Here is a 23,262-nt window from a genome sequence, read left to right on the forward strand (position 1 = left end):
CTGCATGAGATCTTGCCCCCCAAGTGCTTTTTGGGGGGGAAAGTGAGGCACGGGTCCCGTGACTCGCTCGGGAGCAGGTCCCGGAAGTTGCACATGATCAGAGGCATACGAAGTGGGGGGTGGAGGGGACGGGCCTCCCCAGATGCCACTCGGGGGTGTGTGTGACAAGATTGCCCCTGCCTCCCCCAGCTGAAGAGCGGCTGAGGGCGCACGCAGTCAGTATGGATGCTGCCCGTACGGGCTACCGCTCTTGCGCGGTGCTGCACGGCGACTGTATGGGCTGCCGCTCTCATGCACCATCCTACAGGTGTCTGTGCAGACTGCCTCTCGCATGGCAACTGTACGGGCTGCCCTCTGTACGGGATGCCACACATGTGCAAGCGGCAGCCCATACGGACACCTGTATGGACCATGCACATGAGTGGCACCCCGTATGGAGTGTGCATGTGTGGCATCCTGTACAGAGTGCACATGCACGGCAGGCTGCTGCACGTGTTCATTCCGTATGGGATGCTGCATGTGTGCAGTCTGTACGAATGTTGTGCGTGCACCACCGGGTGGTTCACTCCGCCCCTTGGCGTCCCACCTCGGGTGCCGGAGAGGGTTCCTCCACCATTGCACATGATGCCTTATGCTTTGAACCTGAGACATCTGGGATTGATTCCTGTTGACCTTCTCCAGGCAAGAGCCAGTCAGCTGAGCCAGTCACCCATGGAACTTGCTCTTTGATGTGTTAGAAAAGAGAGGCTAAGTATGAGGATCTGATGGAGAGAGGTCCAGAAGAGAGGCCAAAGTGGGTGTTTGTGGGAGTCAAAGCTTTGTAGGCCCATGCAGCCTCCTTCCCTCCTAAGCTTCAGAAACACTGTTAACACTGTTTTGTTCAGATGTGAAGTTGACCTTGTCTATAGTTGGGAAGGGCTATAACTCAGTGGTAGAAGGACCCACATTCAATCCCTGGCATCTCCAAGTAAGGCTGGGGAAAACCCCTTTCCAGAACCCCAGACTAGATTAACCAAAGGACCAACTCTATAAATCAGCTTTGTGTTTTCCTATGGGTGGGCTGAGGTATGGGTGTCCAATGGAACATGGGAGCTGGATGCAATTCAGCAATGGGCTCAGTCTAGCCTGCAGGCCGGGGGTTACTAATCTCTGTGGCAAAGTAATTGCTTAAGATCTGCCACAGGGCAGCAAAGGCTTAACCACCTTATTATGCTGTCAGCAGAATGTGAACTTGCTAGGCAAATCTTTTTTGACAATTTAAAGAACAGCATCACCAGAATGAAAGCAAGGAAGAAGTAATTCAAGTCGGCTCTCTGTTTAAGAATCTGATGATTCATTAATTACTTTAATAAAAGACATTTTGTTGAGAGTATGTGAATGATAATTTCTGTTCTTCATTTTTAATAATCATAAATAATGTTTATAGATACTATCATGGTTTGCAATTTCCTGAGATTGTAGGAGATTCTTCTTGCATGCCAGTAAAGTAGGTTAGATAAAGTAGATAAATCCATTAAAAGCAATAGACACACCATTTGCTTATCTAGTGAATTGGTATTCTTGGTTATGAATGAATTTATCATCATTAAATGCTACGTGTCAAACTATGAAATACATTTATTATACTGATGGTTCCTAGACTTGCTTCCTGCTGACCACATTGATGGGAGTGGTCTAAGGGGAAGACCCCATACTTTGACCCTGGTGCCAGGTTATCTCTCTGTCATCCTGATGAGATTCAGAAATTCTAGAAATTCTGGGACACATGGATTTCACTGCCTAAATTCTGGGTCACATGTAATTTACTGCAAGGGGAAACCCATAACTCCTGTTGTCCGGATTACTCCATGTGCAGACATAAAACAGAATCACACAAAGGAACAAAGAAAGCTGTTTTTTCACCATTGGCTCATCTACAATGCCACTGTCTGCCATCAGCCTTTGGTCCCCAAATGTTGTTGGGCTACAATTCCCATCAAATCTTGGGACTCCCCCCCCCCGGGGGGTCTCATTTTAAACATCTACAACTGCATGTTCATCCATACTCCAGTTTTTCTATCAAACCATATTATCCATAGTAATTTTTGCACTACAACTGAAACAAAAACCCTGCTCTTGTTTCCATCTGCTTACTGTGGTCTCCTAAATAACTTATAATCCCCCATTCTTTTGTAAAGTTTTTATCCTCTTCGTTCCTGAGCCCTTCCGGTCAGTTTTGCCATCTCGGCATAGTCCATCAGCTTATTTAGCCATTCCTCTCTGGTAGGGACTTTGTCTTCTTTCCATCTCTGGGCTAGTAGCATTCGGGCGGCTGTTGTTCCATACATGAAGAGTTTGGTATGTCGGTACCTGTAATTCCTAATAAAAAGGCTTCTGGTTTCTTAACAAAAGTTATTTTAAGCATTTCCCCCCCATTTCATTATATATCATCTCCCAGAAAGCTTTTATTACCTTACAAGTCCACCACATATGATAAAAGGTATCTTCTTTTTCTTTACAGTTCCAGCATATATTTGAACTTGTCTTATACATTTTTGCTAACTTAGTAGGAGTCAAATACCACGGGTACATTGTTTTCATATAATTTTCTTTCAGTGTACAACATGCTGTAAATTTCAAATCCAATTTTCCATAACCTTTCCCAATCTTCCATCTGAATATTATGTCCCAGTTTAGCCAGTGGTCAGTGGTGATCCCATCATCTGGGGATCCCACCACAGTTGAAGAACCCTGATTTACACAGACTGGCAGTGGCTCTCCAGGGTTCCAAACTGGGTTCTCTTCAAAGCTAAGGATGGACAAATCAGTCATTTTTGGTTCCCTACATTTCTCAGAGAGCCAGTGTGGTGTAGTGGTTAAGAGCGGTAGTCTCGTAATCTGGGGAACCGGGTTTGCGTCTCCGCTCCTCCACATGCAGCTGCTGGGTGACCTTGGGCTAGTCACACTTCTTTGAAGTCTCCCAGCCCCACTCATCTCACAGAGTGTTTGTTGTGGGGGAGGAAGGGAAAGGAGAATGTTAGCCGCTTTGAGACTCCTTAAAGGGAGTGAAAGGTGGGATATCAAATTCAAACTCCTCCTCTTCTTCTTCTTCTTCTTCTTCTTCTTCTTCTTCTTCTTTCCAGTATTAAATTCAGGGTTCCATGTTTCTTTTGCGATTTGTCATGAAAACTCACCAACATTTTAGTGTGGATTTCTCCTAATAAACACATTTCTCATTTGCTATAAATGTTGTTGTGAAATAAACGAGAGTCTGTGAATTTTGAAAGATGGCTACATTTTGGCTTGTATCTGTGAACCACCCTGAGATCTTATGATGAAGGGCGGTAAATAAATCATGTATAGTTTTGGAGAGGGCAAATTAGAAGAGTTCACCTTTAAATGTAAACTGAGTTAAATTTTTCTTCCATCTCTAACCTGGGAGTAGTTCGGCACTCCTGTCTGACTTGAGAATGCAGCTTTCTGCTCAGAGCTCCTACAGTACTGGTGGAAGAGTGCTGTGTTTCTGTAGACTCGGCTTCAAAGCAAATGAGTGGATAGTCCCGTTGGCTCTCTGTAAAATTACTCACAGCGTTTTAAACTTTCTTCCGTTAATATCGGCAAGAGTTTCCCGGCAGCTGCAATCTATTGAAATCTGCTTTTTGCCACTCAGTTGGAATAAAGTCTTGTGTCACACCAGCTCAGCATCTTCTGCTTCTTACAGTGGCCAATATTTTAAAATAATAATAATGGTCTTCAGCATTGACAGAATGAGGTTGTGTCCCTTGATAATCTTGTCCAGTAGCTACAGGCAGAGCTGAACAACGTGCATTGTTAAAACTAGGGAAGCATTTATTTCTTTATTTTTTGCTTTTAATGGTGACTCTACTTCAAGGCGAGCAAGGCCCAGAATGTCGTGGAGCATTTGTGATGTAGCAGAAGTAGATCCAGTACCTAGTAGAGGAAAGAGCTTGCAAAGGGGCTGTGTTAGTGGAGGTTGGTAGCTCCATCTGCCATTGGTTCTGGCTCTACCCTTGGTCACCTTGCTTGTTGCACTACCAGTTCCAATGGGCACCAGACACCACTGGGCTGTGAATGTGGACTGCTGACCACAGGTTGAACTTAGTCCTCAGATGAAAGCTCTCAAACCCTTGACTTGAAAGTCCCTGTGTATATGTGTGTGCATGAGAGAGATAACGTACCCCTTGAAACTGTGCTTGGGATTAAGAAGCCTCCCACTTCTCCTAAGAGTTGAGTGGTGAGTCGGCCTCAGCTCCTGGCATCCTGGGGCAGCTGCTAGGGCCCCACAGTAGGGCTCCTGAGCACTGACATCCACCCTAGGCTTTCAAAAGAGCCATGTGGCTGAATCTGTATTCCACCATGTAAAGGTAAAGAGCCCTTGACCATTAGGTCCAGTCGTGGCTGACTCTGGGGTTGCGGTGCTCATCTCGCTTTATTGGCCAAGGGAGCAGACGTACAGCTTCCGGGTCATGTGGCCAGCATGACTAAGCCACTTCTGGTGAACCAGAGCAGTGCACCGAAATGCCGTTAACCTTCCTGCTGTGGCGGGATCTATTTATCTACTTGCACTTTGATGTGCTTTCGAACTGCTAGGTTGGCAGGAGCAGGGACCGAGCAACAGGAGTTCACCCCGTTGTGGGGGTTTGAACCGCAGACCTTCTGATTGGCAAGTCCGTACATTTCCTCAAATGCCCTGCAGTGTGTTTGGTACATTATTTTTGCAGTGTTTTAGCACACTATTTTATCAACTATAAGTGTTTTAAAATTTGTGATCTTATTTTCCCCCACATGTAACTTGTTAAAATACTTTTTATTAGTGGTTTTAATGAATATGTTGGACTATCTACTGTAAACTGCAGAGAAGTCTTTTCTTCTAGTGAGCAGTATATATATTGTGTTACTAAATGACTATGTTTTGCTGTCTGGGGAATTGCAAGACATTAAAATACTGCCGCCCCCCAAACCAAATCACTGCCTTTTTACATCCTACCCTCAAGTATACCTATCAGTGATTTCTCTCCCAGCCTATATTAATCACAGTCAGCGCTGTTTCCCTTCTGCTGCAGTTCAGTCACGTACTACGTTATTCATCTTGTTGTCTGCTATTTTACGTAACTATTTACATAACTGACACAACTATTTATGCAACTTTGTAACTCAGGTTCATTCATTTCAATGTAAAGGAAACATCAACAATGTAAGAAAACCAAACAAACCAAATCATGTGTCATTTGTGGACTCAGCTACAACCATGTGATTGAATACTGATCATATTTGCTTGACTAATTTCTGTTCCTGAGCACAGATGAATGTGGCCTGCAGCATTCATCTGTTACTTCATTTACCTGAAGGAGCTGTTGGACTCCCCCCCCCCCCAGAACCCTGTTGAACCAGGACCTAATTCTGCTTCGGTGAGTGTGAATTCACCTACCGTATTTTTCGCCCCATAGGGCGCACTGCCACATAGGACGCACCTAGGTTTTTTTTTTTTTGGGGGGGGGGGGAAATAAAGAAAAAAAAATTATTTTCCCCCCAGGCCTGAGCCTGGGCTCCCCCTGACCCCAGCCCCCAGAACAGCCTGTTATGCGCGAGCCTAGGGAGCCCGGTGCGAAGTCGCGCCGATTTCCCCAGGCTTGTGGAGAGGTGCGCGAAGCCTGGGTGCGCTCTTCAGCGCGTCCCAGGCTTCGGAATGCAGGCAGCTCTGTGCAGCCGTTGGGAGCCCAGTGCAACTTCACGCCGGGCTCTGGAGGGCTGCGCGGATCTGGGCGAAGCCCGGGGCTGCAGGCAGCTCTGCGCAGCCGCCGGAAGCCCGGCGCTTCTTCGCGCCGGGCTCTGGAGGGCTGCGTGGAGCTGCGCAAAGCCCGGGGCTGGAAGCAGCTCCGTGCAGCCATCGGGAGCCCAGCGCGACTGTGCGCCGGGCTCCGGAGGGCTGCGCGGAGCTGGGCGAAGCCTGGGGCTGCAGGCAGCTCCGTGCAGCCGTCGGGAGCCCAGCGCGACTTTGTGCCGGGCTCTGGAGGGCTGCGCGGAGCTGGGCGAAGCCCGGGGCTGCAGGCACCTCCGTGCAGCCATCGGGAGCCCGGCACCTCTTCGCCCCGGGCTCCGGAGGGCTGCGCGGAGCTGGGCGAAGCCCGGGGCTGCAGGCAGCTCTGCGCAGCTCTCGGGAGCCTGGCGCCTCTTTGCGCCGGGCTCCCGAGGGCTGCGCAGAGCTTCCTGAAGCCTGGAGAGCAAGAGGGGCGGTGCGCACCGACCCTTCTCGCTCTCCAGGCTTCAGCGAAAGCCTGCATTCGCCCCATAGGACGCACACACATTTCCCCTTCATTTTTGGAGGGGAAAAAATGCGTCCTATAGGGCGAAAAATACGCTAATCTAAACAGTGGCGGGACTATTTAGCCCCTGTTGTTTTGGCTCTATCTGGGGAATAGGCATTGTGACACCCCACAAAGACATTCTAATACCTTTCACACATGTGGAATGTTAATAGCAGATTCTGAAGGCTTTCTCTTCCTTCTTTTTCTGTTCTTTTTTTTCTTGGTAAAAGTCTTGCTAGCACTTCATGTGGCATGTAGCAGTCTGGCAGCATTCCTAAACAGAATACTCCACTTGGGAATGGCAACAATACATCATAAATTGTCCTGTGAAGTGGGAGGTTATTCAGCCCAACATTAGTTAAGACTGTGCCGTCTCTTTGGTTCCCTCCTGGACCCTCAAAGGACTGATAAATGGGAAGGAATTGATGGCAATGAACCTGTTTTGCTTGTACAAGGTACCAGGTTCAATCTTTGGCATCTCCTGGGAATGTCCCTCACCTATAACCATGGAGAGCCATTGCCACTCAGCATAGACCAGTGTTCTTTAATCTTGGTTTCCCAGATGTGGGTGGACTATAACTCCCATCATCCTTGACCATCAAGCTAAGCTGGCTGTGGATGATGGGAATTGCTGTTCACCCATATCTGGACAACCAAGGTTGAAAACTGCTGGTGTAGGTAATATTGGGGTAGCTTGACCAATTGGTTTGACTTGGTTTAAGGCAGTTTCCTATGTTTCTAACCACAATAAACCACCTATTTCCCCTCAAAAGCAGCAGTTTCTGCCATGTTTCACTTGAGGTGGCAGGTGGGCCTCATGCAACCATAAGTATGTATGTTTTTATTTTGAAAATATCTAACAAACAAGTTCCCAAGACAGCCTAACAGGGAACGACACTCATGATAAAAGCAGGTTGAAAGCCCTTAAAACATACAAACATACTAAAAGCAGTAGAACTCTTCAAAGCCGTTTAGGGATAATGGAGGAAATGAGGGGTGAATGAGGGGAGTATTTCACTTGGTCCTCATTTTTAAGTGAAACTGACAATTATCCTCTGGATTTTGCACAGCCTTTCTTCCTCCAAAGGGGGGAAAGTACCAAAATGTATAAATACATAGAAATAATACACTTTAGTATAAAGTGCATTTCTAAATGCATTTGATGAGGTAAAATACTTTATCACAGACTACTTATTTACACATGTATTTTAGCTCAACAAACGCATTTAGAAATGCACTTTATCCTGAAGTGTGTGGTATACAGGTACTTATTTCAATCCATTTGTAAATATGATTTTTTTTGTACCATTTCACTGATGAATGTGGAGACAATGGAGGGTGAGGATGGCAGATCAAAAGTGCATGGAACCAGAACCAACTAATTCCAGTTTTGTCTCCATCCCCCTCTCTGCAGAGTTTTATAGGGGCAAGGGGGAGAAAGTTGATTGCTGCCATGATACTCTTTGGCCTGGCTTAAAGAAAGAAGGCTGGGAGTTCAGGAGCTGACTGAGAACAGTCTGAGCTTGGTGGGGCAGCGACGCATGGCCTCCTTAACAAATGGGTACCGGGTGCAGGGGGGCAGTGCCAGTTGGTGTGGCCCTTCTCCCCCTCTTCTACATCCCAACCATCTGTCCTCATATGGAATTCAATGGGGCTTGCTCCCCGATTTAAGCAGAGGACATGAATGCAATCAAAGTCATAGAGGCAACGTTGTCAGTTGGACTTATTACCTGGGCATGGTGCTTCTTTCCAGTTAACCTGGACGGGCTTGCGTGCTACAGCTTAAGGTTATTCATTTTTCATTCCTGAAGCCTAAAAACGAGTACTTTCTAAGTCACAGTGCTTCACAAATTGCACCGAAGGTGGCGTCCAGCTGGCAGGGGGCCTTGCTTAGGAAGATTGAGGCCTGAGTAGCTTTGCTCAGCATGTGGCTGTTAGTCATGTTAATATTCCTGACAGACGTTCCCGCCTCTAATCCTATCCAAAACGCTGAAAGAGGGAGGAGGGGGGTATTACGCTTAGCTAGACAAAGCCCTTTCAAAGACTGTGCCTTGCATTGTGCTACCGTGCATTTAACAATTCCGATTTCCGTTTTCATGCTTCTTCTTGCAAGCTAGCTGGGCCCCGTGGGTGGAGGAGGCAAACTTCTTGCTGATGGCAAGACTACTATTAGAGTGCAATGGTTTATTATGCAAAAGGTCCCATGTTTGATGGGAGTTGTAGTCCAACAACAGCTGGAGACCCAAGTTTGGGAAACCCTGCACTACATAAATAACTACCATATTTTTCGCTCTATAAGACGCACTTTTCCCCTCCTAAAAAGTAAGGGGAATTGTGTGTGCATCTTATGGAGCGAATGCAGGTGGAGGCTCTACTCACTGCTCCCTTTAAAGAGCCCTGTGGAGCATGCCCTTCTCCCTCCTCTGGAAAAAGCCCCCAAGAGCTGCACACATGCTCCGTCCACTCTTTAAAGGTAGCGCGGCTCTTGGGGGAGCCTTCCTCCCACTGCCCGGATGAGGCTTAGCTGCGCGCAGCCTCTTCAGGGCAGGGGAAGCCTTCATCCCGCTCAGTGGCGTAGCGTGGGTTGTCAGCACCCGGGACAAGGCAAGTAATTTGCGCCCCCTAACCCGGGGCAAGGCAAGTAATTTGTGCCCCCCCGCTGCACTGTCCTTCCCCCAGATAGTCCCTCGTTCTCTCTCCGCACCGCACCGCACGCCTGGCACCCTCCCCTCCATAGTGGGCGGCGACCCGGCGGCTCGGATCGGATTCGCACAGTCAGCACTGCAGTGAGAGAGAGTGAGTGAGCCAGGTAGGGGCAGAGAGCTGCGAGTGCGAGCGCGCCCCCCCAGATGTTGCGCCCGGTGCGGCCGGCCCCCCCCTGCACCCCCACGCTACGCCACTGATCCCGCTGCCTGGGAGAGGCTGCGCGCAGCTATCCTAGAAGCCAGAACAGCAAGAGAAGCTATCACCTATCCCAGAAGCTAGATCCCTTTTGCTGTTCTGGCTTCTGGGATTCAGAATATTTTCCCCCTTGTTTTCCTCCTCCAAAAACTTGGTGCGTCTTATGGTCTGGTGCGTCTTATAGAGCGAAGAATGCGGTACATTGTTTTCTGCATTTTTTTTAAAAAATGTTTCCCTTCCATTGAAAATAACTGCCTAACAAAATGTTCCAGTGTGGAGTGCTCCTGTTTAGGCTTTCAGCCAGTCATTCCCTTTTCCCAGCATACTACAGGAGGTTAGAAATAAAGGGGAAAGGGGTGGCACACCCATTTTTGGCTCTGGCCCCACCCATTGCTGGTTTAAACTCCACCCATTTATGGCCTGAGCCTCACCCCCCAACAGATTATCCCTGAGGGAATGTGGCCCTTATTTTAGGATGGGAGCAGGAATCCGATTCAGTTTGTAGTTAAAGGTGCATGTACCTAATTTGTACTTTCTGAAACAATATACAAACAAAGACAGCTGGAATTTATGCTTCTCTGATTTTTTAAATGCAGCTCTTCAACCAAGCAATGTGTTAGGAAATGCATCTTCTAGGCTAAAGTGCGAACATAAATGCATGCATTAGTGAGAATGACATACAAAATGCATTACATTACGGAAATTTGCTTTGAGAAAATGCATGCGTTAGGCAAAAATGCATGAGAAAATGTGCCTATTAGGAGAAATTCATACTAAAAAGCTGACCAATTTTCATGAGGACATTTTTCTATATAAATATAAATATAAATATAAATATAAATATAAATAATATAAAATAACCGACCTGGAAATGTGGAGAACTGAATTTAAGAGTGGAGTAACAAAAAAAGAAGAAGAAAAGAAGAGACCAAAATTGCCAGAATTATCCGGCCCTATTCTCAACTGACAAAATGTTGCTCACCCTTGATGCAGAATATATTTGGTTGTGTGTGCATTCTTGGTGCGTTTGTGTATTAAATGAGGTCTGCCTTCATGATTCTATGGCTTCATCTGTGGAACAGAATAATTCTAATTTTAGGGGGATGGAAACCTGAACTGCTGGCTCTGCTGTGTCAAATATCCAGCCGTCTGTTTCACTTCCCATAGCCAGCCACCCCCCACCCCCAAAAGTGCTTTTACTGGCTTTGAAATAAATTGTGGCTGCTTCCCCCAACACACACACAACCCCAGCCATTGTATTAATAGCTCTGGCTCTATTAGAATAAGTTGTAATATGACAAATGGCCTGGCATTTGAGATGACTGCACCGTACTGTTTGTCTGAACTTGCTTGGCTCCTTTATCCCAAATCGCTTGAGAGGTGGAAATAAATATTCTCGGTTTTGCATCAAGCGAGCAAATGACTTGCAACATAGGGGTGAGTGAAGGAGGAAGAGAGGGAGCTGCTTCCTAGGGGAATGAGCGGTTATCCATTCCAAGAATGTGAAACGAGGAATCTATCTTTCTATATTTTGCCAAGCTGCATGGAGAGGGAGAGATAGCTCTGGCATGCCATTCTCTTCAGCAGGTGTGGAAGAAGTAAAATTTGAGTTCCTACTTGCTAAAGTTGGTATTTATGTATGTGTGGAATGGAATGCAGTGGTACCTCCGGTTAAGAACTTAATTCGTTCTAGAGGTCCATTCTTAGCCTGAAACTGTTCTTAACCTAAGGTACCACTTTAGCTAATGGGGCCTCCCACTGCCGCTGCTGCAATTTCTGTTCTCATCCTAAAGCAAAGTTCTTAACCTGAAGCACTAGTTCTTAATCCAAGGTACTATTTCCGGGTTAGCAGAGTCTGTAACCTGAAGCGTATGTAACCTAAGCATCTGTAACCCGAGGTACCACTGTAGAATGAAGGAGCAGGGGCTCAGAGACACTATTCCTGTTGCAGCAATTCCATATCCTGCCCTGGTGTTAAGCTTGTTCCTCTGCTGACTGTAGCAAGATCTCTTCACTGCCATTGGGGATGGAAACCAAGCCTCATGAGGAATGGTTGAGGGTATTTGGTATAATTAGCCTGGAGAAGAGAAGACGTGTGTGTGTGTGAGAGAGATAGGATAGCCGTCATCAAATATCTGAAGGGCTGTCCCGTGGAAGATGGAGCAAGCTTGTTTTCTCTTGCTCCGGAGGGTAGGATTGTCAAGGCTGCGAACAGCAGGACTGTTGTGGCGTCCAGTCCACTTCCACTGTGTCAACCTGTTTCTCCCAGCTACATCGGTGCCTGTGTGGAAGGAATCTCAGCCATGCAGTAAAAGTCTCATACAACAGCTGCTTCTATTCTACGAAGCTTTATTGTACAGCGGCAAAACAACAACCAGGAGATAGCGAAGACATGATGCTTCTCCTGTCGTAGCCAAAACAGATAGTAAAAACTGTTCACATAACAAAGTACAAACCCCATATGTGACATGTTTATGGGACATGGGTGGTGCTGTGGGTTAAACCACAGAGCCTAGGGCTTGCCGATCAGAAGGTCGGCAGTTCGAATCCCTGCAACAGGGTGAGCTCCCGTTGCTTGGTCCCTACTCTTGCCAACCTAGCAGTTCGAAAGCATGCCAAAGTGCAAGTAGATAAATAGGTACTGCTCTGACGGGAAGGTAAGCGGCGTTTCCGTGTGCTGCTCTGTTTCGCCAGAAGCAGCTTAGTCATGCTGGCCACATGACCCGGAAGCTGTACGCCGGCTTCCTCGGCCAATAAAGCGAGATGAGCGCCGCAACCCCAGAGTCGGTCACGATTGGACCTAATGGTCAGGGGTCCTGTTACCTTTACCTTTACCTTTACCATATGTGAACACACTCCAGTGACAGGACATCATTTCCCTTGAGCTGTTAACCCTGTAAGCTCTGGGTATCCTTACAAGGATCTGAACCAATGGATTCACATTATAAGAAAGGAGATTCTAACTAAACATTAGGAAGAACTTTCTGATGGTAAGAGCTGTTTGACAGCTGAACGAACTACCTCAGAAGGTGGTGGACTCTCTCCTTCATTGAAGGTTTCTCAACAGAAGTTGGATGGCCAAGTGCCAGGGATTCTTTAGCTGTGTTTCTTTCATTGCAGGGGGTGGGACTAGATGAGCCTTGAGACCCCATCCTTCTATGATTCTAAGAACTGCCTTGTCCTCCCATGAGTGAATGTGCTTATGCACTTCCATTCTGCCTTACTTCAAGCTGTTCCTTCTTGCAAGCCATTTTAGGGCATAAGGGGACTTTGCATGGATATGTGTGTTTTCAAAATAGCTGCCTGACGCACAGAGCAACAGAAGCCAATAAGTAATTAATAGACTGTTGGCTGGAACATACCCAGTTGCCTGCGCCATCCTCTCCGCAGGGCTAGGTCGCTTTGATTGGGGCCGTCTGGAGCAAAGTCACAGCTCCCAGCTCTGCAGACTTGGCAGATGGACAGAACTGAACGTTGAATACATTGCTGGGTCAGCTGTTCTTGGGGTGTGTGTGTGAATAGTCTAGTAAAGAAGAATAGCACAAGCTGGCCTCACCTTTGTGTTACCTTTGCTCAAGAAAACAGCTCCCAGTACGTTTCCAAGCACAATTCAAAGTGTTGGTGCTGACCTTTATAAACGGCCTCAGCCCAGTATACCTGAAGGAGCGTCTCCACCCCCATCGTTCAGCCTGAACACTGAGGTTCAGCTCCGAGGGCCTTCTGGCGGTTCCCTCCCTGCAAGAAGTGAGGTTACAGGGAACCATGCAGAGGGCCTTCTCGGTAGTGGCACCCACCCTGTGGAACACCCTCCCATCAGATGTCAAGGAAATAAACAACTATCTGACTTTTAGAAGACATCTGAAGGCAACCCTGTTTAGGGAAGTTTTTAATGTTTAATATATTTTTTTTAATATTCTTTTGGGAGCCTCCCAGAGTGGCTGGGGAAACCCAGTCAGATGTGGTGTGTGTGTGTGTGTGTGTGTGTGTATAATTGCATTCAGAAGGTGACCTTCCGGTGGGCCCAGTGCTTCTAGAGAACAGACCCCAGAGAGAGATGGTATTTTAGATCAAGATTTGACCTTGGAAACACACCTCAGTGCTCTTCCTTCTTCAGAATTTTGATCAGCAGAAAGAACAGACCATCCTCGAACTTTGAGGACACCAGCTCCAAACCCAGCACACTCCACAGTTGCTTCCCCATGGCTGTAGACAAAGGATTCTAGAGCAAGTGGCTCCCCTTTTAGAGTGAAAGCCTAATTCATTGTGAGGGTGGAGCCAACAGCCTGAAGGAAGCCCAAACCCTATTTAAGGCTTAGTCTCTGTATGCAGCTTGCTGGAGCAACATGAAAGTTCTCTTTGCATGTGGGTGGGGGCATCATGAGGGGTGGCCCCCTTTCCATACCCATCCTAGAAGCTGACACTTTGTTGTACCTTGGAATTTAACTCTTTGCTGGCCTGCCTTTGAGGAATTTGAGTCTGGGCTGACCTAGCTCTGCTCAGCAGATCCTGGATATTGACTTGAGTAGTATTTTGCTCCAGGGATCCAGCTGGGACAGGCCTGGGCCTAGACCCCTTTCCCCAGCAGGGACCGCTGCCTGAAACAGAACAGCTGGCCAGGGCTGATTGGAGTTGAACAACATATTGTGAGCGACTAATTCCCTACTGCTTTTCTTAATTGTCTCTGAAAATAACATGGAAATAAGCACTAAGCACACTGTATTGTAGCTTTACATGGCTTTTCTGTTAGGTGAAAGTTCGAATATAGCACATAAACTAACAGGTAGGGCAACATTGGGGAAATGGAATCATCTGCCATGTGAATGCAGCCAAACAACCCAGATAGAGAACTGCCCTCTTTTAAGGTTGGGACACTTGGCCACCCAATTCTTGATTTCTTGCTGCTTCTTTTTAGCCGCAAAGCTGCATCAGGGCTGGAGAGCAGCCTGCTAATTGCCTCGTGGAGATATTGAACTGGTGGTGCATCTTTTTAAAACTCCAGCGAAGGACCTTGGGGGAGCAGAGCTGACCAGTGTGACTTGGGGATGGGAAGGGGAAAGAGATTGTTAAACAAGTAACGAAATAATAAATAGGTTCTGCCTGGACTGCTCAGGGGCCATTTGCCTTTGCTCATTCTGCTTGCTCAGAGCTTTCTTAATATGCCTGCTCCCGTTGGCTCAGGGGGCCAGCATTAATTATTGCTGAAGCACTGCCCTGCTTGTAATCTGTGGCTTTTATGGAACAATAGGTCAGCACTCAACAAGCTGGGCTGTGCCAGTTAACAGGCTACACACACACACACACACACACACACACACAGACACACTTACGTTGAACCCCAGAGCCTTCAAGGCTTGGCATCCTGAGGTCTTAGGCAATAGAAGATGGTGTGTGTGTGTGTGTACACAATATGATCACTGCATGGAACAACATAGCCCGGCTGCTGAACTCCAACAGCTTGTGGGAAGAGGGCTTTGATGGATTTGGGAATGACTTTATTCTGCAAGGCTGAGGATCAGCCATAAAACCTTCCACCTTGCAGATTGCTACAGGCATTATCCCCCTCCTTAAAAAAAGTTGCTGTCATTTCTTTATTGGTAATGTTCTTAAATGCATTAAAAAATGCTCTTGCGAGGAAGCTTCCCATTGCAGTGAGCAGCACTCAGCAGCACCTCATGGTATGGGAGATCTTTTCTGATTTTATGCTTTACATATTCTACGAAAAGCCATACAGCAATTACCTATGCCAGAGATCCTTGAGAGTCACAGTCAGAGTAGATCAGTCTTCCCCAACCTGCTACCCTCCAGTTGTCTTGGGCTACAGCTGCCACCTTACCTGATTGTTGACCACAGTGGGAGGGTCTGATGTGAGCTGTAGCCCAACAATAAAAATCTGCAGTGTGCATGGAGTAGATAGACCAAAGGCAGCTTCCTAGGTTTAGTAGCCATTGATAGACAGCCTCCATGCAATTGTATGCTCTATTTGAAAGCTGGTGCCATTGCCACGCCTTTTGGCACCTCCTTCCTCCAATTTGAATTTGAGAGCTCCCAGATATGCAGTGCGCACACAGATACGGTTCATGCACACACCCTCTCAAAACATGCACTGATTTACTGAAATGGCATTATAAAATGACCACCATAACCTCTGGGAGGGGGGTGCCGAGATAACATTAGGCTTCCATGCAGAGGGATAAGCACACATTCTCAAACTCTGTAAAGCTCATTGCAAATTTAAAGCTCTGCATCGATGCTTAGTAGTGGGCCCCGAGCCTCATTTCAGCAAAGTGCTAGAATGCAGCAACATTGTCTGCTCTTTGCTCGTTTTGTTTTGGGTTTGGTCCAGCTCTCTAGGTGAGTCAGATCAAAAAGATGCTCTCAAACCATCTCATCTGTGTTGCCTGAGCAGCCTGGGGCCGAGATTGGGAAGGTGAGAATCAGAAAGGCAGTCTGTAAGGTTCTGTAGAGATGACACATTCTGGAATAAAATACAGTCCCCTAAAATATGAGACATCTGTCAGCCCTACCTTCATCCATTAAAGGCTCTGTATCCCATTTAACAAGACCTTTGGGTGGTTGGTGCTTTCAGCCCATTAAATGTCGTCCTGTCCTGTAAAATTCTCCAGATGGAGCACCACTGAAATGATCCTAGAAGAAGTGAGACCAGTCAACATGCATGGATTTCAGTAGCTGGCTAGCATGTTGATAGGTGTGGCCTATCAGTTGGGACAGGGAAGGGAAATGTGCTTCAAAACAACAATGCCTGCCTGCTAATATCAGTTGCTGCTTTGCATGATGCAAAACCATCCAATTACAAAGTGGTTGAGGCAGCATTGCTGCATAGTGATGTAGCAAAAAGTGTATCAGGCTGGCAGAAGTAGAGAACTGCACAGTCCTCTGTGCAAACTTAAGTCCTGCTAGTTCCATTTGCATGCAGTGATTAGCCAAAGCATGGCTAAGCGTGTATGAGTTAGCAGGCAGGTATTCACAGCAAAAAATAATCACTTCTTTGCTCTTCCCCTGGCCAGCCTGCTGCTGTGCTGTCTGGATCTAAGCTGTGTTTTGAGCTAGCTTTATGTCTGAACCTGGCCTTGTGATTTCTCACCCCTGGACATGCTACAAGAGGTAACCTAAGGCCGCATCCACACTATGAAGCAGTGCCATTCCCCTTTAAGCAGAAATAGCTTGCCCAAAAGAATCCTGGGATCTGTTGTAGTGTGTTAAAGTGCTGAGAGTTGTTAGGAGACCACTGTTTCTCTCACAGAGCTCTGTGAGGGGAATAGGAATCTCCTAAAGCAGGCAATAGGCAAACTCGGCCCTTCAGATGTTTTGGGACTACAACTCCCATCATCCCTGACCACTGATCCTGTTAGCTAGGGATGGTGGGAGTTGTAGTCCCAAAACATCTGGAGGGCCAAGTTTGCCTATGCCTGTCCTAAAGACTCCCTGCACCGTTAAAACAATGGCAGTTCCCAGGACTCTCTGGGGAAAGCCATGACTGTTACAGTGGCACAATGGTGCTTTAAATATACAGTACTATGTAGGTAATGCCTGAGAACAAACATTTTCTGCAACTTGTGGTTTATACCTAACCACGCTTTGACCTAGTGTTATGGGGGAGCTGGGCTACTATGTTCAGTGGGACTTATTCCATAGCAAGTGTCTTTTATATAGCAGTCCAAACAATTTGCATTATATATGTGCCAGATATAGACTACCTGTATTTTACTCTCCCCTGGATCCCCCCACCCCACATCTTGTGACCTTACAACACCCACCCCTTTAATCAGTGTTTAGCCTTGCTGAATCCTTTTTTGATTTTAAATATTTCGATGAATCTAGAACCTGATGGGACTCCTGGGTTTTTTACAAGTTTCATACTAGCAGGGGAAACTTAAATTTGGGGAAACGGGGTGGGAGAGCAAGGAGAGCATTTGCAAATACTTCTTTTGTCCAAGTTGTTATTTTCTGTTCTGTCAGTGGTGACAGGTGAGGTGGCTTTGCTAATTGAAGTGATAAAAGAAGTTGGGATGAGCCATGCAAGGAAATAATTATGAAGCGCTGGCATCACACTGAGATGCCCTTAACTGGCATGCTGATGGCTCTGACACTCTCCACTGCCACTGCCACCTCCCCATGTAAAGGCAACAGTTCCCCACATCAGAACGTAAGGGGCTTGCTGGATCAGGCCAAAGGCCCATTTAGTCCTGCACCCTGTTTTCACAGTGGCAACCCAGATGCCTTTAGGAAGCCCACAAGTTGGGAGTGTGTGCAACAGCACTCTTCCCATTTGTAGTTCCTTACAACCGGTATTCAGAGCCACTCAGCTTCCAGCAGTAGATCTCAGGTGGAGACTGGGCAGCCATCTGTTGGAGGTGCTCTAAATCTGGATTTCCTACATTTGAGCTAGATGACCTACAAGTTCTCCTTCAGCTCTTTGAAACGAGAGCTGTAAGGCAGGATGGATTTCAACGGTGGAAATACCTATCGATTGTGTCCTTTGTGTGCTTTCTCTGATGTTTTCTGTGTCCTCTTAAGATTTGTTTTGTGTCTCTCTTTCTGGGAAAAATATGCTGTCCTCCATCCCAATGTTTCTTTTTGTCTCTATCCCACAGCTGGCTGTACTTTTGAAGAAGACGGGGACTTAAACCAGTGTGAGTATAGCCAAGGTGTTGAGGATGACTTTGATTGGCAGCTGACCCGGAGCTACCTCATGCCCCACCTGACATCTGATCTTCCTCATGGTGAGTTGGAACAAGAAAGAGTCTTGTGGCATTTTGTAGACTAAGAAATGCATTTAGCACCAGCTTTCATGAACCATAGTCCATTTGTTCAGTTGACCAACTAAATGTGTATGTGTTAACAACAACAACAACAACAACAACAACAACAACAACAACAACAGCAACAACAGCATTACTTATACCCAGCCTATCTGACTGGGTCGCTCCAGCTACTCTGGGTGGCTTTCAAAAGAAAATACAAAAAACAATGAAATGTATATACACATACACACCTGAATACCAAGGGAAGAAGAGGGAAAGTATTATTTTACAAAGGAAGGTCAAGGGATTCTCCAATAAGTATGAATAGGTCTATCACAGCAAACAAACACATAGGAAGATGCCTTTGTCAGACTATGTTGGCAGTTGTTTTCCAAAATATCTGAAGGGCACCGGAGTGGGGAAGACTGAATCATAACCTGGTTAGAAGGAACAGGTCTTATGCTCTATTCTAATATACATATATAGTTTTTGACAAGCATCTGGAGCAATTTGCTGCTGCATTAAAGTTTGCAGATGATGTAAAGATATGAGAGATTGGTGATGAATAATGAAGAGGACTTGGCAGTCATGTGCAAAGCTCCATGGATTGCTTGGTAAGCTTAGATAGTTCCAACAATACATGCATTAAGGTTTGAAAAACACCAAGGTCATACATCTAGGAATGACAATGCAGGTAATTTCTGGGGTTGGATGGAAACCATGTCTTAAAAAGCAGAGCTGCTCTGGAAGCGACTTAATGGTCATCAGGATTTGACCTTTACACAGTTGGGTATTTTAACATCACACCAAGCAATTATTCTCCCCAGCTAGCAATTAGTTTCTTCTCTACATGAAATGCCTTGTTCTATTCCATAATGGCTGTATTTGGAGAATAACCTTTGTAGTCTTCTGCATAAGGAGCAAAGGATGTTGTCATATATTGTGGCTGGGTCAGATTATTTGTTCATCTAGCCTAACGTGGTCTACTTTTCTTGTCTACATTTTAAGAAGTTCTACAGAGACTTAGACAGAAGTGGGATCTTTAAGTGAATCTGTTCAGCCAGACTTAAGGGATGGGCAGGCTTATTTTTGGTGCCGATGCTCCTTTGGTCATATAAGTCCTGACCATTAATTGCAGCATGGACATCTGTAGCTAGTTTTTCAAATGATTTGCAAGGCATCTCTCTATTGAAATTGTACAGTAAAATATGGGAAATGGTCTTCACAGAGAATCTAATCCAACAACCTCACATGAGTAAAGGCCAAAAGAAGAATTATGTATTCACAGCAGACTTAATGCAGCACATAGGTAGACTATGGAACTCACTCCCACAAGAGGCAGTTAACGCCACCAACCTAGATGTCTTTAAGAGAGGATTAGGCAAATTCATGGAGGTGATGGGCTATTGATGGTGAGTAGCCATGATGGTTATGATCTGCCTCCACAGCTGGAGGTAGTAATGATTCAGAAAACCAGTTGTTGGAAACCATAGGAGGGGAGAATGTGCTATTGTGCCCAAGTCCTGTTTGCAGGTTTCCCATGTGTATCTGGTTGGCCAGTGTGAGAATGGGATGCTGGACTGGATCGGTTGTTGGGCTGATCTGGCAGGCTTTCCTTATATTCTCAGGTTCTTACAACTGATGAAGTTTCGTAATGTATACAGACAAAACCGAAAATTCGAAACCCGTGCTGAAAGTCTTGAAGAACTTATGGATTGTGTAATACTGTGTTAAATTTGAATAGTGTGTGTGAACTTAACTCTCTTCTCTAATATTGAATAATTACTTGTGTCTCAGTGAGAAACAATCTGCAGTTTATTGTTGCAATGGTTTGTCTTCATTGTTATTTTATTTTCCGACCCTGGCACTGTTGCTTGAATGTTGCTTATTTATTAATAGTCTTTATATGCTGCTTTCATCCCTAACTCCATCCACTTGAATTGGGCCCGAAAGCATACCTGACAGCCCAGAACAGCTGACATAAGCCAGACTGAGTTTCTTGCATTGAGTCAAGGGTTGGACTGGATGACCTATGAGGGACTTTCCTACTCTAAAATTCTGTGCTTCTTATGTGTGTGCTCCCATCTCCCAAGATCTATAAGGAAATGGTGAGCTGCTTTCTGCATCGATTTATCTTCAGGAGTGGCCCCATGTAGAGAGTGTGCTAGCCATCAGTCTTGAGGGTTAACGAAAGCATATATCAGCATAGTGGAATAGCACACTAAATAACACAACGGAAATGTTGAGTACACGGTGCTCACTGCCATTGTCATGTGGATTTGGCACGCACGAGCTATTGTGGGGGAAAGCAAAATGACAGTCCAAAGTAAGCAAATGAGTAATTTTCAGCAAAGGGGCTCCAGTCATTGTGCGATGGATGGTTTCCACAGCTGTAAATCCAGCAGCCTTATACTTTCTCCATTATTTTCATGAGATAAGACATCTGACCCAAGAAATGGAACCAAGGACAGCCGAGGATGATAAATTGCATCTCCAGTGATATACCTTTATCACTATAGAAGGCTTTTAACCTGCCTTTTATCTGGGGGGTTCAGACCATGCTAAATGTGCCATTTACAGAAACTTCTGCTCATCCATAGCTGCTAAGTGCCTGTCTAGATACAAAGGTTTTGCTTTCACTGAAGAAGCGGTATTAGGTGATACATAAATGACAACAAGTGGGTGATGTCACCAATCTGCATTTTACGGAAAGTCCGCATTGCAGAATTTTCTTGCTTCTGATTAGCCATGGGTGGCTTCCCTCCCAAGATTAATTTGGAATTGGCTCGGCCATTAAGAGCATCACTGGAAAACTCTTGCATGGGGGCGGGACACACACACACACAACTTTTCTACCATTCTCTAAATGGACTTGCAGTGTTGGCATCCGAGTTGGCATTGTTGGGCAACAGCTGAGGCCTATGCCCCTGCAGGGAGCCCAGTGCCAGCCTTCCCGCTCTGCTGCTGCAACGATTCAGGGTTGCAGCCTGTGAACCTGCCCCTCTCCAAGTGAGTGAGCAGCAACAGGGGCAAATAGAAGGAAGAGCAGCAGCAGCCTCTGCTCGTCTTGGCCTCTCCTTTTGGATGGTGTCATGTCCTTTGCCTTAGGGTCCCTGTGTTGGCCCGTGGAGCACTCTTGATTCAGATAACAACAACAACAACAACAACAACAACAACAACAACAACAACAACAACTTATTTATACTCCACCCATCTGGCTGAGTTTCCTCAGCCACTCTGGGAGGCTCCCAATCAAATGTTAAAAACAAAGCAGCATTAAATATTAAAAACTTCTCTAAACAGGGCTGCCTTCAGATGTCTTTTAAAAATAGGATAGCTATTTCCTTGACATCTGATGGGAGGGCGTTCCACAGGGTGGGTGCCACTACTAAGAAGGCCCTCTGTCTGGTTCCCTGTAACCTCACTTCTCACAATGAGGGAACCGCCAGAAGACCCTCGGCGCTGGGTCTCAGTGTCTGGGTGGAACAATGGGTGTGGAGACGCTCCTTCAGGTATACAGGACCGAGGCCGTTTAGGGCTTTAAAGGTCAGCACCAACACTTTGAATTGTGCTCGGAAACGTACTGGGAGCCAATGCAGATCTCTCAGGACCGGTGTTATATGGTTCCAGTGGCCACTCCCAGTCACCAGTCTAGCTGCCGCATTCTGGATTAATCGCAGTTTCTGGGTCACCTTCAAAGATGATGCCTCAGTCACCCCAGTCGAGAGGGAGTCCTTGGCTGTAGCTTCTACCCTGTTTTGGCCTAAAGTTGTGACTTTCCTGTCGGTTTGAAGAGGACTTTCCTGTGGGCTTTCTTGTTCCACAACCACATGGAAGCATGAAACTGCACAATAGCCTACAAGCCCTTTAAAGAGGGACTACAGATCTCCCTAGGGCATGGAACCACTTGAACTGAGCCCCCCTGCCAGCATTCTTAAGCCCTCATATGAGTCTAGTCCCTGATCTGGTCAGTCAGAGATACTGCTTTTGAATTGCTTGAAACCGTCAGAGGGGTCCTGTGCTTGGGTCCTGCTTGTGGGCATCTAATTGCCCCCTGTGAGAATAGGATGCTGGACCAGAGAGGCCATTGGCTTCTTATGTCCCTTTCCTCCCTATTTCAGCCCGCAGGGTTCACTGGGAGGTCTCCAAGGTGCTGATTTGCCTTGTCTTGCCTCTGACCCAGATGAAGCTCTGGTAATGATTACTGCTTCCCATGATGGTGAAAACCCCAGTCCAATAAGATAGGTGGCAGTGTGGCTAGGGTACAGAGAGACAGGGTAAGTGAATGGGTATCAACTGCAGTGATGAGGAGGCGGTGAGGCTATTCAGGGAGGCCTCCTCCAGGCAATTTTGCCCAAACCCCCTTCAAAGCATAACGCTCGCACTGGCAAGGCTGCTTGAACATTACTTTATTTAATAACAGCCTTGATATGTCACTCAGTATCACTGCTCTCTGGGCAGCTTACATTAAAACAGCAATATTCAGAAAACAACCAAAAGAGAATATTAATTGCTGGATTAAAGTAAGAATCAGCCTAGTATTTATTTATTTTCTAGTAACAGTGTAAAACATCATAGAAAAAGCACCCAGCATCAGTAAAAATATACAGTCCATCTGTGATAAGCGAGTTTCTCCAGAGAGGGCATTATATAACAGAGGTCCCATCTGAGCCATACATTTAAAGTTGCATACCATTTCAAACAGTCATGGCAGAATTTTGGGAGCTGTAGTCCAGCAACATCATTATATTCCCATGATATTCTCGTGAGGAAGCTGGTAAAATGTGGGTTGAACGAGGTAACTGTTAAGGTAGGTTTGTAGATGACTGACTGACCAAACCCAAAGAGTACTCATTAATGGTTCCTCGTCATCCTGTTAAAAAGTGGCAAGTGGGTGCTGCAGGGTTCTGTCCTGGGCCTGTTTTAGTTTAACATTTTTATAAATGACTTGGATGAAAGAATTGAGGGGATGCTCATCAAATTTGCAGATAACACCAAACTGGGAGGGTAGCTAATGCTCTTAGCTGTCAACCTTTCCCTTTTTTTAGGGAAATTCCCTTATTCTGAATAGGATTCTTCGCAAGAAAAGTGGTACAGTGGTAACTCGGGTTACATGTGCTTCAGGTTACATACACTTCAGGTTACATACGCTTCAGGTTACAGACTCCGCTAACCCAGAAATAGTACCTCGGGTTAAGAACTTTGCTTCAGGATGAGAACAGAAATCATGCTCCCTGCAGCAGCAGGAGGCCCCATTAGCTAAAGTGGTGCTTCAGGTTAAGAACAGTTTCAGC

The 23,262-nt window shown here is 46.2% G+C and overlaps 1 protein-coding gene across 9 annotated transcripts in view; it reads left to right on the forward strand.

The window, feature by feature from the left end:
• Window positions 1-23,262, forward strand: part of PTPRU (protein tyrosine phosphatase receptor type U) — a 366,315-nt gene that overhangs the window by 133,491 nt on the left and 209,562 nt on the right. For all 9 annotated transcript variants that reach the window (XM_083454725.1, XM_083454717.1, XM_083454719.1 and 6 more), the window contains exon 2: window positions 17,819-17,947. In XM_083454725.1, coding sequence (XP_083310851.1) covers window positions 17,819-17,947 — 129 coding nt within the window. The remainder of the gene's footprint in view (window positions 1-17,818; window positions 17,948-23,262) is intronic.

Source organism: Podarcis tiliguerta (genome assembly GCF_965153285.1).
Source record: "Podarcis tiliguerta genome assembly, chromosome: 8".
Lineage (NCBI taxonomy): Eukaryota > Metazoa > Chordata > Lepidosauria > Squamata > Lacertidae > Podarcis > Podarcis tiliguerta.